At 42.6% G+C, this 13,543-nt stretch overlaps 1 protein-coding gene across 1 annotated transcript in view; it reads right to left on the bottom strand.

Annotated features, from left to right (window-relative positions):
* Positions 1 to 13,543, bottom strand: part of LOC137571500 (uncharacterized) — a 189,014-nt gene that overhangs the window by 78,189 nt on the left and 97,282 nt on the right. The window contains 1 exon segment of the mRNA XM_068280710.1: positions 3,569 to 3,865. Within this exon segment, the coding sequence (XP_068136811.1) occupies positions 3,569 to 3,865 (297 nt within the window).

Raw genomic sequence — 13,543 nt, 5'->3', positions numbered from 1 at the left:
CTCCTTACTGAATAGGTTCTGGCTTACTGAATAGGAAGAGCTGAGATTTGATGAATGAAGCATGGATTAATTCTACATATCTGTTGGCCTGCTGCCATCCTGGCAACAAGTGAGCAGAGGATGTGGCACCATGCAACCCTGAGGCCTCTTTCACACTATGGACCATGTTCCTGGGCCTTTTTATGCACACACATAAATGAGCACAAAAATAATGCATTGTAATATAGTAAAATGTGCATGGGCGTACAATAAAAATGTTACCGCTCAAAGTTGTTTCTTCCTCACAGATGGAAAAATGCATCAGATGTGAACAGTCCATTGACATCCATTGATTTACATGGGCTGTTCTAATGTGTTTCCGCATAGTAGAAAAACGTCAAAAACGCACAGTGAGAAAGAGCTCTTTTGGGATTATTTTGTATTTATGATGACTAATAGTGCTGAGGTATTGTGGGGGAACTGCTCCTGTTTTTACTTTATCTAAAGCCCTTTTAAAGAAAAACAAAATAATAACAAAGTGCAGGACTAGTGCTGGCTAGTTCGGCACTGCCCTGTAAGTCTTACTGCCCCCAGCATCCATCCATAGGTAGGGTAGGTAATGCTTTATCTGCGAATTGGCTTTCTTTCTGTAATTGACATCAACTTAGAATATTGACATGTCATTGATTATCTTTACTTTTGTCTACCCAAGGGAGTGAGGTGTTGGAGTGGTAGAGAAGATGGCTCAGGAGGAGAGATATGTGAGGTAGATGGGCTAATACACACTAGTCAGCATTAGTTGGCACTAGAATTGGTTAATGAGATGCAAATTAGTTTGCCTAACACTCAAATTTAATGGAAGTTATACGCAGCTTGAAATTGGACTAATCAGAATAACTTCCAGCAACTTTTTATTGGTCCAATTTAAAGCTGCATATAATTTACATGAGATTTACATTTTAGGCAAACTTATTTACATCTCATTAGCCATCTCTAGGTAGCCCTAGTTAGCAATAGTGAGCTCTAGCCCTGCACTTTTTTCTTTGAGTTTCGACATTAGTAATGCCTACTGCCTTTCATTTTTCCTACTTTGCACAATGTGCAGTATTTTTTCCATGGTAATGGTAAATACCAGGTTTACTGTGTTATATTTTCTAGGAAATCTTATTTGAGTCTGACTAAATAAATAAAAAAACATGGTAATCTTCCTTTAGTGTGTATTATGTTTGCGTTTATTGTCAGCACTCAGCATAGGAATAGTTGGATAGAGATATGGCAGCCTAAATCTACTCTAATCTCTCTCTGCTTTAATTCCACCATTCATAATACCCAGATGTTTTGGATGTGCTGGCTTACACTGTAAATGCTGTAGCATTGTTTAAATAAATGTAATATACTGCACAACTGCTGCTTAATTCTGTAGTGGTTTCTGAAGGTAAGAATACTTTCAAATCAAAGAAATCATACATAACTGCACCTGCAATGTGGACTGCTGTCAACACAAATGGTGTGCATCAAAGTAAATTGCTTCTTAGGGGGAAAAGGCAGTAAACTCAGGTGTTATAATTTCAGCTTCATTTGGGCACCACTATAGAACCCACTGTATAAGTGCAGCTCAGTGGTGCTGGGTGTGTGATTTGGGCACTGGCGCTAGATAATCTAGATAATGAATCAGGTGCCCCTGTTCCACAATTTACTATGGTCACAGTGATTTCTAGCTACACCCCTGCTTAAAGTACATAGCAACAAAACAGAATTAATCTTAAGCTTTTTCACTTTAGTAAAATTAATTCCTATTGGTTGCTAAGGGTCAGCATACTTGTTACATTTTACTAAATAAGCATGGAAATGTTACATTTCCTTTTGTTAGGAATACCATTTTAAGACTTATCAACTAAGGAAGTTAATATTATATTATACAGATTAAATTGTATATTACTGGTATCTTCTAAATAAAAATCCTAAGGGTCTTTTAGGGCCTAAGCACACTTGCCCGCTTCTGTCTGCTTGTGCGCTGATTTCCGCAATGTGCATCTGTCTGTAAGAGTCTGTAATGCATTTAAATACAAGGAAAACCTTGGGAACGAAGCAGTACTTTTCGGTGCTGCTACATTTTGGCGCAGCCGGCGCCGCCATAGACTATAATGGGAATCAGTCTATAGCGGCGCTCAGCGAGTAACGTCGGTGCCGTCAGAAGACGGAGCCGAAGTTGCTTAAAAAACACAATAATGTGGCCTCCAGCAATCGCTTGGAGCCGAATTATATCATTCCCCCACTATCCATGACGGCATTGAAGGGGGAATAGTAATTAATACGGCCCGGACTGCAAGAAGCAGGATCAGCCATATACCGGCGTTGATTTCAAATGTACTCCCCTGGGAATCCCCCATGAGGAGATGGAATAGTCCAAAACCTGTTGGTTGTGTAAGGCCTTGTTCACATTACACGCGTTGCTGTCCGTATTTCAGCAACGCGTGCAGGAGGCAACCACACACGAACATCAGAAGTGCATAGACTGTTCATAGTTTACATTGCATGTGTTGCGTACCAGTGCGGTGCCCGAACGCATGCTGCACACATTTTTGGGGCAAAACGCGTGGCTGACCCATTCACTACAGTGAATGGGGTCAGCAACGCAACGCATGGAATTCACAGATTGCGTGCAATCACACGTGTTGCGTTCCGTTCGCACGAGCATCTGCGTGTGGAGATGTGAACGAGGCCTATGGTTTTAACTGCTTACTTTTTTTGCTGACGTGGTCCTTTAATTTATTCTACAAAAAATCTTCTTAAGGTGGTCAGTTTGATCAGGGGATAGAATAGTAAGTGTCTGATTGGCTATTTGCTATCATATGAATACATCTCGCTTAGGCTTCCTAATTAGGCAAATAAATTGGACTTAAAAGGGATTTTTAGAAGTCAGTATCGTATCTTTAGATGACAGCATTGTATTGTACTACTACTACTAATAATAAACATATAAAGTCAGTCTAATTTGATTATTTGCCATTGATAGTACGGTGTTTCTCAAACCTGTCCTCCTAACTCCCCAATGGTGCATGTTTTGCAGACAACCTCACCTATGCACAGGTGGGGTAATAAGTGTCTCAGCTACATGGATGGGATCCACCTAGCTGAGACACTAATTACCCCACCTGTGCATAGGTGAGGTTGCCCGGAAAACATGCACCGTTGGGGAGTCACGAGGACAGGTTTGAGAAACACTGATATAGTATTTTGGTACAGGAGGGATGTGAGTATTTGTATGACTCTTTGCCAGGCCTGTAGGCCTGTGAGAGACTGAAGATCTTATGCAGCTATGGATGGAAATTAGTAAAACTATTTTACATGAGCAAGCTTGTAGATTGTGTTAGGTTCATTTCACCAAGCTCTAAAATCAGCACAGCAGTAAGCTCCATTTGCATTCAACCACTCCCCAAACCACTCAACCGTTTCTGCACAGAATATATGCGTAGAAAGAAGGGTACAGTGCTGTAGATTTGCATTTAGGACAGATGATCGGAAGTAGAGAGCATGCAGAGGACATAGAGGAGACCACACAAGAGCAGAGGATGGATGTCATTCTTACTTGTGATAGGTCCTTCATGGCACTTTGTGCTTGAACTGACATTCCTGACTTGTTTAGTTTCATTGACTGCTTTGTCTGATTTACCCATAGATCGTCACAGCTGAGGCTCCTGTAGAGTGACTTTCTTTTCTCCGGGTCCTTGCTGCGAGCAGTAGAGGCCAGCAGGGGCATTGTGGAGGTTTTATTGGCCGTCTCCATGTTTGGGAAAGTGAAAACCAGTAACTCAGAAGTCTTCCTCTTCTGAAGTATTTTCTCTCTTTTCATCTTTATAGCAGGGGATTGATTTGGTCTATTATCCTATTTTCATTAGCATTAATTGAAAACCGTGTAAGATTGGGTTAGGCAGACAACCAGTTTAAACAGTTGCTCCACCCAAAAATGATCTTTCAGGTATAGATGGCATATGGTGGGCTGAGTCCCTTGCAGGACTCCTATATGGATATATTTAAAGGACCACTATTATGAAGAAGTGTAACATTTAAAATACATGTAAACACATATAAATAAGAAGTCCGTTTCTTCCAGAGTAAAATGAGCCATAATTTACTATTCTCCTATTTTGCTGTCACTTACAATAAATACAGACAGACGCTACTACAAACAACTTGAGTAAAAACAAAGCTGTCTACAAAATAGACAATACTATTTTTGTTTACTTTTTGTTGTTGTTACATGTTACAGCATTGTATAAACTGTTATAAGAAGTCTAAAACACTTACAAGGCACATTGACAACAACCAAAGAACATTGTTTACACTATATGTCCAAATCCAGAGTTGTCCCTCCCTCCATGTTTTACTATGTATAACACAGGACTCAACATAGAAACAAATTTAACTTACAAATAATCTCCCAGAACGGAACCTGATTGTAAGTTGGGACCTCCTGTAGTGGAAATCTGACAGAAGTGACTGGTTTTGGACTTGTCCATCTCCCCATGGGGGATTTTCAGTATTTTGTTTATTTTTTTACAAAATCACTCCTTGGAAAGGATCTTAAAGAGACACTGTAACATCAAAAAGATCCCCTGGGGGGTACTCACCTCGGGTGGGGGAAGCCTCCGGATCCTAATGAGGCTTCCCACGCCGTCCTCTGTCCCACGGGGGTCTCGTCGCAGCCCTCCGAACAGCCGGCGACTGTGCCGACTGTCAGTTCAATATTTACCTTTGCTGGCTCCAGCGGGGGCGCTGTGGCGACTTTCGGCACGGAAATAGACGGAAATACCCGATCTCCGTCGGGTCCGCTCTACTGCGCAGGCGCCGGAAACTTGCGCCTGCGCAGTAGAGCAGACCCGACGGAGATCGGGTATTTCCGCCTACTTCGGCGCCGACAGCCGTCAGAGCGCCTGCGCAGGAGCCAGAAAGGTAAATATTACGTCACCGATGCACGGAGGGCTACAGCGAGATCCCTGACGGATGGAGGACGGCGTGGGAAGCCTCATTAGGATCCGGAGGCTTCCCCCACCCGAGGTGAGTACCCCCCAGGGGCCGTTTTGTCGTTACAGTTCCTCTTTAACAAAGATTCAGACTATTTTGGCAGTTGGACTGAGCAACTGCCATTCAGTAAGTACTTTTTAAAATAAAGAAAACCCTGAGAATTTCCCATGAGGACATGTGCTAGTCAGTTCTGCCAGATTTCTACTACCTACTGTGACAGCAACATAGGAGAAAAGTAATACAGTATATGACTAATTTTACTCGTAAAAGAAATGTGCTTCTTATTTGTATTTGTTTACATGTATATTTAATTTTTTTTTTTTTTGCATTAGTGGTCTTTCAATTCACGACAAGCTCTCCCTGTGATTGGTTAGTTTTAGCACACCTTGGGGTGTCCACGCCTTTGAAGGATGGTCCCACTCCTCAAGCTGCACTCTCCATAATATAACGTCAATTACACTATATTTCAGCCATACCAACATGGCTGCTGTGTAACTGCACCAAAAGCACAGGCCTGAGACCTGGGAACCAGGGGGATCCTGTCACCATTTTCACCACTGTGTAACAAGCACTGAGGTATCAGTTTTGGGTGGATTGACCTTTTAATGATGTCATTACATAGATGACTGAGATTCATGGAACACACTGAAGAGCAACTACAAAGCAATTCACTCAACTTTCTAAAGCCAGACCAGTACAAGATGGACTGTGATTAGCTCCCTTAGGAAATATACTTTAATGCTGCCATTTGCATGTGCTAAAGAAGTTTAAACATTAACGACTACTTAGGGTTTAATTCACAATAACTTTAATTCAAACTTCTTAGTAAGTTAAGCTAGAATCTGTGATTGTCAAGGAAAGTAACTAACTTGTGAAACTCTGCCGCCCGTCCCACCAGCAAAACTGCCGTGGCCATCTGAAACTCTGTGTCCACCCCCACCTGCGTTGCCTCAGCCTGCCGTCAGCTCAGCAGCTACAGCCTAACAGGTGGCTGCCAAACTGGGGACGGGGCGTGACTACATAGGTCGGGGTGGCCACAGACTCTTCAAGGAAAAAGTGATGGGAGTTTCACAATAATTTCGATTTACGGGTGAGCAGGTGAGTTACTTGCCCTGGCAATCTCTCATTTTAGCCTATTTAAATTAACTGTATTGGGAATTAAGTCCTATTAAGCATAGCCGAGCTGAAAGGAATTTGGTGGCTGCCATATTTATTTGCTTTTATTTAATGCTGGCAGGCTGGCTGTCATGCTTATCTCTTGGTTTCAGTAAAGTGAGACATACACCTGGTACAAGCAATAGCAATCCATAGCAGCAGATCTGCACACTGGTTCTAGGTAGTATAGAACATGCACTGTTTTGCTGGGGTGCGGCCTATTTTGGAGCCAAATCTCTTCTGTCCCACTTCCTTCCTTGTTTGTCCTTCTTTTTATTTATTTTGCCCACACCTGTGCAAATATATGTATTTCTCTAATAAGGGGAATCTAAAATGTATTTCCATCTGCTAAATTCATGAATAGAAGCACTTTTGAAATGTAATACTGTTATATACAGGCATCTAGGTGTTTGAAATCAGGGAAAGTGTTTTGGGGACTCGGAGGTCCCTTTTATCAAGCACAGCGCACTATGAGGTATTTTATGGAAACAGGAAATTTGGCTTTGCGATATCGGCAAAAACTTGGGCTCCGCCGTCTGCACCATTATAATTTGCAGCTATACTGTGAAATTTGGCCACCTGTAGCGCCCAATATAAGGGGGTGCCCCGCCCCCCCCCCCCCAAATTTTACAGTATAGCCAAAATTTATAATGGAGCCTGTGGCGGCACCCTAAGAAATATTGTGATTGTGGTGGATTGGCAGAGTGGTTCAGTTATGATTAGGGGGGGGGGGCAGTTAAAGGTCAGGCGTGGCAAGGTGGGGGGCAGTTAAGGTTGGACATCGGTAGGGGAGAATTCTGTGTGAAAATAGTGTTAGGTTAAGTTGTAGTAAAATATCAGTATTATTTATCAGTATTTTATTGTGGTAGTTTACACGTTTAAAATGTAGAATATCAGTAAACCTTACCAAGAATATACTTGCTGAAATTGGGTGCCTAAATTTCCTTGCCTCCTTTTTCCTTATGACACAAAATATTTTAAAGATTTTATTCGGTAGCTGTTACATGGATCCAGTGACAGAACTTGAAATCACTATGAAATTACTGGCACAGAGGAAGGCGTTATGGCCCATACTCACGAGCTACATTTGTGGCCTGTCGCTAGCACACGGGAGCGTGTGCGCGACAGGCCGGTGACAGCTCGTCGCCAGGTCCCTCCGCATACACACGGCAGAGGGACCTGGCAACTGATGCGGCGGAAGCTGTCGCTGTTGTTCCTCCCCCCGCCGGAAGTGCAAGGTATTCCCTGCTTGTTGCTGTCGCTAGTCCGCATACTCACGCGGACTAGCGACAGTTGCGGCGGCAAGTGTCACCAGGCGATTGACCGCGCCAATCGCCTGGCAACATCAGCAACGAGCGACGGTTCGGGTGCGCGCCCGTGCAACGCCTCATACTCACGGGCGACCTGTTGCCGCAACAAGCACGCGCCGCGTGTTGCGGCGACAATTGTAGCCCGTGAGTATGGGCCATAAGGCTTAACTAAAGTAAGAAAGAAAATCACTTCAGCATAAAGCAAAGTCACTGCAGATACTCAATTGTTGTTTCAGTGACAGACTGTGCTGAATGACCTACATTTTGTAAGCTGTTTTATGGGCCTGTGACTGAGGTCACATAGCTCCGATCCTTGTTGTGTCTCTCTGTACATGTGTTTACATGTTGTCCCTCTGACTAAAGCTCTGCAGTATGATGAGTACATGGAAAATTAAGGTGTTGCTGTGAACAAATCATGATATTTTTAAAAAATAAGACAGTAAACATTTTTATAACTATGACAGCTACTGTAAATACTCGAGTATAAGTCTAGAATTTAGGTCTGATTCACTTCATAAAAGTATAGGGGTCGACTTATACACAAGTCACGAGCAACACTGAGCACACTGAGTAATGTGTGTACTAATAGTGACATTCCCATTTGCAGCAATGTACCCTGTGGTAAGTGATTGAGGAAAGAAATGCCAAGAAAGCACAGGTCTGAAAGTCCTGGTCACAACAATTAACAAGTAAAGAAGCACGGGGGAAATACTGGGCTGCATAAATGGGAATGAATAATTGCTGCACTTGGGGGCCTGGAGTAGGTATTGGCTGCACTTAAGGGACAGGATGGGTGAATGGCTGTATGCAGTGCAGTCATTAACCCCTCATGGTCCCCAAGTGTAGCTGTTAACTTTTCTGGGTAGACTTATACTTCAGTCAATAAAAAATTCCACCTTAAGAGGGTTGATTAGTGGAGTCGACATATACACACCACTAAACTCCCTATCCACGCCCTTGTCATCTCCCGCCTAGACTACTGCAATTCTCTTTTATCTGGCCTCCCCTCTAACCGTACTGACCCACTTAAATTGGTAATGAATGCGGCAGACAGACTGATACATTCTTCTCACCGCAGCGCCTCTACAACTCCACTCTGTAAAGCACTACACTGGCTCCCCATCAGCTTTAGGATCAATTTCAAAATCCTGTGCTTGGCCTACAAATCAGTGCACAAGACCTGCCCGACCTACATCTCTGATCTGGTCAACAGGCACACCAGCCCGCCCCCTCCGATCCTCCAATGACCTGCGCCTAGTCGCACCACGCATAACTCAGTCACACGCACGATTGCAGGACTTCACCAGGGCTGCCCCTACTCTCTGGAACTTGCTCCCACCAGCCGTCAGACTCGCCCCCACCTTTAATACCTTCAAACAAGCTCTCAAGACTCACCTCTTCACGCTCGCAAACCCCCCTACACCAGCACCATAATATGTTCTGTTAGACCCCCTCTCAAAAGACGCACCTATTGTCTCCACCCCACCCTTTATTGATTGTAAGCCTCTGGCAGGGCCCTCCTCCCTAATGTATCAAGCTTGATTATGCAATCTTACTCACAACCACCCCTTTTGTAGACTCGAACAGTCTCTATTTTGACCTATGACACTGTATTGTTATCAGATCATTTGCATGATCTTGTTTTGTTGTGAGTTTCTGTATGTTCTACCTGTATGTTAACCCATGTATCTATTGTGCAGAGCTGCGTAATATGTTGGCGCTTTATAAATACAATAAATAATAATAATACACGAGTTTAACTTGTATTTGAATATATACGGTATATGTTGCGCTGTTTTCTGTACTGAACTTGTCCTTTTTTATTTTATTTGATGTTGCACTTTATGTGTTAACACTGAAAAGCACCTAGCACTTTGTCATGTTCCCCTGATAAAGCCCCTCTTTTTAAAGGGAGTGAAACATATTGGGTTATGGTGGGGTGATGTATTTATAGATTATAAGTTGTTATATCAATATGAGCAAAAGGGTTAGACCACTTTTTATACAAGACGGGCTTTATATGGTCTCTCTGGTGAACTCTAACCACCCTTTCCCAGAATGCCGATGAGACATCTGCAGAGACAGGCTTTTTAACTTACTATTTATTAAAGGTTATGTTTTAAGATTCTGTGAATTCTAGATAGGTATATTTTTGTGATTCATACTTTCATAGCTCCCAGTCATTCTTTGGAAACTAAATCCCTCGGTCCCTTTTTTTCTCATTTGTCCCTCTTTGAGGACTGATGTACAGATCGATGTAAATACATGTATATTTCTACTGTGTTTAATTGGCTTCAAACTTTATTCCCATCCTTTAAATTGATATATTTCAAATGATAATATGAAGAAAAACTAGTGATGATACAAAGGACCAGTGTGGTTTGAATTCTAAAATGACATCTTTAGCTTATGAATTTTTAGTGGTATACATAGATAGGGGTGTGGCGGGGGCATCATTACAGGTGTGACAGGGCGTGTCTTAAAGTGTCCACCTTTTCATATCAAAAAGTTGGGAGCTATGTACTTTGGTGACATTTTATAATATAACAGGTGTGCATAGTTAGATCTATGTGGCTTGAAAGACAAAAATGAAACCGAGAGCCCAATCTAGAGTAATATTTTCAGTAAATCAGGATATGTTGTATGAATGAAATAATACTCACAAGTGTAGGTCACCACACAGGCGACCACTGGATAGGCAGGTGGGGGGGAATTATAACCCGACCCCACTCAGGTCTAAAAAGTCACTCTCTGTAGATAGAAGAGGATGGGGAAACACCCCTCCACCAAGGGTGGACTAGATCAACAATATAACAAGAGTAACAGAGGCGCCAACAAAGAATAAAAACAATTAAAATCTGTTTAAAAAGAGGGAAGTGGGTGGACTGACCTCTCTCAGGTAAGTCAATGACCAGACGGAATGAGCCGTTATTAATATAACAGTAACATTTATTTAAAAGATCTCCAAGTATGCAACGCGTTTCATGGGCCAATATCCCACTTCATCAGGCAATCAGGTATGGAGAACACAATGGAAGGTCAATCTCTAGGCCAAGCGCCTCTGTTATTGGCCCGTGAAACGCGTTGCATACTTGGAGATCTTTTAAATAAATGTTACTGTTATATTAATAATGGCTCATTCCGTCTGGCCATTGACTTACCTGAGGGAGGTGAGTTCACCCACTTCCCTCTTTTTAAACAGATTTGAATCCGTTTTATTCTTTGTTGGCGCCTCTGTTACTCTTGTTATATTGTTGGTATAGTTAGATCTATAACAGACCATGCAACCTCTATGAGGGCTATGATCACAAGAGCCTCATAGAAGGTATGTGACTGATGTCAGCCTTGTCTAGCACAAGTTTGTTTTATGTTATTATTATTATTATTGCTACTACAACATAAATATTAGTAATAAAAACAATGTTCTTGGCTTTTTATAACTCTAGAATCCATAAATGTGTCAGTAAGCTTGGTACACATCAGGTTGCTTTGAGGGATGTCATTAATCAGATTATATTTGCTACTTATAAAAATGTAGGTCCAGATAATAACGTAGATGCATAAGTATAGTGAGAGGACCAGTATTATGATGATCGGCATAATACTCATTCTAGTGAATTAAAAAAATATCGTCCACTGACCTCTTGCACCATCTACTGGTAGCTTTGTTATAAGGACCAGTGGTGAGCAAGCTGAATTTCCATAGAGCTCTCTTTATAAAAGATATGTGCCCAATATTCACCCTTGTGAGTCACAAATTCACCAAAAGTCTTTTTTTTCTGTTTATAAAGGACTCAGAGTAAAAGCTGCATACAGACTTGAGATAATAGTTGGCCACAATCTGCCCATTATTTCCAGTCTGCACAGGATGACCTGCACAGATATTTGTGCTTGGCTCTCTCTCAAAGAGCATGTAGGCTACTCTGAAATATAGCTGTGTACGGTGACAAGCGATTCAAAGCTGGGAGTGACGGCATTCTGATCAATATCGAGTGGGGCTAAGAGCTAAAGGATTGACCTTTCCCAATCAATTTTCAACCAGGAAATATCAGTAATTTTTAAGCTCTTTCATACACACAAAAATAGTGTATGAAACGTTCTTTCAGGCATGGTTCACATCACAAGCGCAAGCTCTTGCGTTTCACATTTTTGTGTGCGTTTCTTTTAGCGCCTCCCAATGCTTACCTGCGCATTAGGAATTTTTTGTAAAGCACTTTTGTAAGCACTTTTGCAGAGCGATTAGTTTTGTCACTTCATGACGTCTTTACCTGGAAATGAATAAATACAATGTATTTATTCATGAAAGCGCTGGTGAAATTGTTATACAAAGCGCTTTTTAAAGCACTTTGCGATTTCCCTATATCTTCCATTGAGGCAAACCACCCCAAAAACCATACATGCAGCATAGGCATATCCAGGGGGGAGGGGGGGGAATTACAGCTGCCCAGAATCCCCCCGCAGACCAGGATCGGCGCAGTGTCTGGGGATAGGCACAAGTTTGAGACACCAGAATATCTGGTGACATCCTGCAGCTCACAGCACTGCCCTCTTTTTTTCACTGCTACAGTTGATTTTGGATGTAGCAGCAGCATGTGTACAGAGCATGGAGCAGCAGTGTGTGCAGAGCATGGAGCAGCTCTGGGGAACTTAAAAGAGTCAGGTATGAGCACAACCCTGTGCAGGGCCGGGCCGAGGCAGAGGCTGAAGAGGCTCCAGCCTCAGGGCGCAGTGTAGGAGGGTTCACACAATTCATTCAGCTGTCATTCCCAATTGTGTTTGAAACGCAAAGAAATAAGAAAAGGGCATACATAGCAGTGACAGCAAGCCAGATAACTAGAGATTAAGGTGTTGGGGATGTTGAGGCCCTGGGCGCCTCTTAGTCTAATAGCAATTAGTGTGTGACGGCTGGGGTGGGAGGGATGGAGGGGCGCACTTTGCTGTCTCAGCCTTGGGTGCTGAAGGACCTTGTCCCGGCTCTGACCCTGTGCCCCTGCTGTGTGAATGCTTCACTTTCCCCTTCATTACCAATGTCGGCTGTCCTCATTATTATCTGTATCCAAACTGCTCCTGATCGATCCCGTTGTCGATCCGGAGCAGATCAGAAATTTAGAAAATAATTGTCAGATCCTGTCAGTCGGACTGGAAATTGCATTGTGTGTACCCAGCATGATGTCCTACCATATTATTATACTGTATTGTGCATGGTTAAGGGAGACCTTTCAGGAATCCCGGAATCCCCTCCTTGAAAATCCTGGGTTTGTGTGTTCGTGTGCTGTGCAGCACTTTGGTGAGCGGATCGGAATCAAACCACTCATATGTGAACACTCTCATAGGGAATCATTTCACAAGCGCTTTTAGGGCGATTTTGAAAATCGCCAGCGCTTAAAAAACCTAAAGTGTCCTAGGTGTGAACAAGCCCTCACAGATGTAGGAGTAGAAATCTCCTAGTTTTGTTGGGTTGCCATTGATAATTTGTGAAGCGGTTTTCTAGGTATGCAGATCTGATGTTTTGACTTTTCCTCGGTTGGATACTTGTCCCCGGAGAAGGTCTCACAAAGTAGTGAAACAAGGTTTAGGATAGTACATATCATGAAACTCAGAATCAGATTTATATCTTCTATACCTTTTTTCACATTTGGTATAGAGGAAAGAAAGGTTACAAACACTGCTGGTCTTTCCAGCCATCTGTGTCCTCATTATATTTTCCTCATGCCTTCCTAATGAGCACAAAACAATAAAAAACCTGACACAAGTTAACACATTATTATTCCCAAGTGAAGGGAAATCCTTATATTGCAGAAATACATAAAACATCCAAATGAAAGCTAATCTGGTAACCATTCCTTATGCTATACAAAACTTAGAAAAAATATGGGATGGCTGGACCTGGGATTTAGAGCAAACCTGTAACATGCCCCTCCCTCCTCCCCAAAAAAAGTTAGATACTTACCTAAGTAGAAGGAAGCCTCTGGAGGGTCCAGAGGCCTCCCATGTCCTCCTCCACCCACGGTTAGGACCCTCACCTTGTTCACAGCCATGCTCCCCTCCATGAAAGAGTACAACCATACTGTGCA

The sequence above is a fragment of the Hyperolius riggenbachi genome, chromosome 4, assembly GCF_040937935.1.
Source record: "Hyperolius riggenbachi isolate aHypRig1 chromosome 4, aHypRig1.pri, whole genome shotgun sequence".
Lineage (NCBI taxonomy): Eukaryota > Metazoa > Chordata > Amphibia > Anura > Hyperoliidae > Hyperolius > Hyperolius riggenbachi.
Note: the sequence above shows the minus strand (reverse complement) of the source record. Positions and strands in the feature narration are given on the sequence as shown.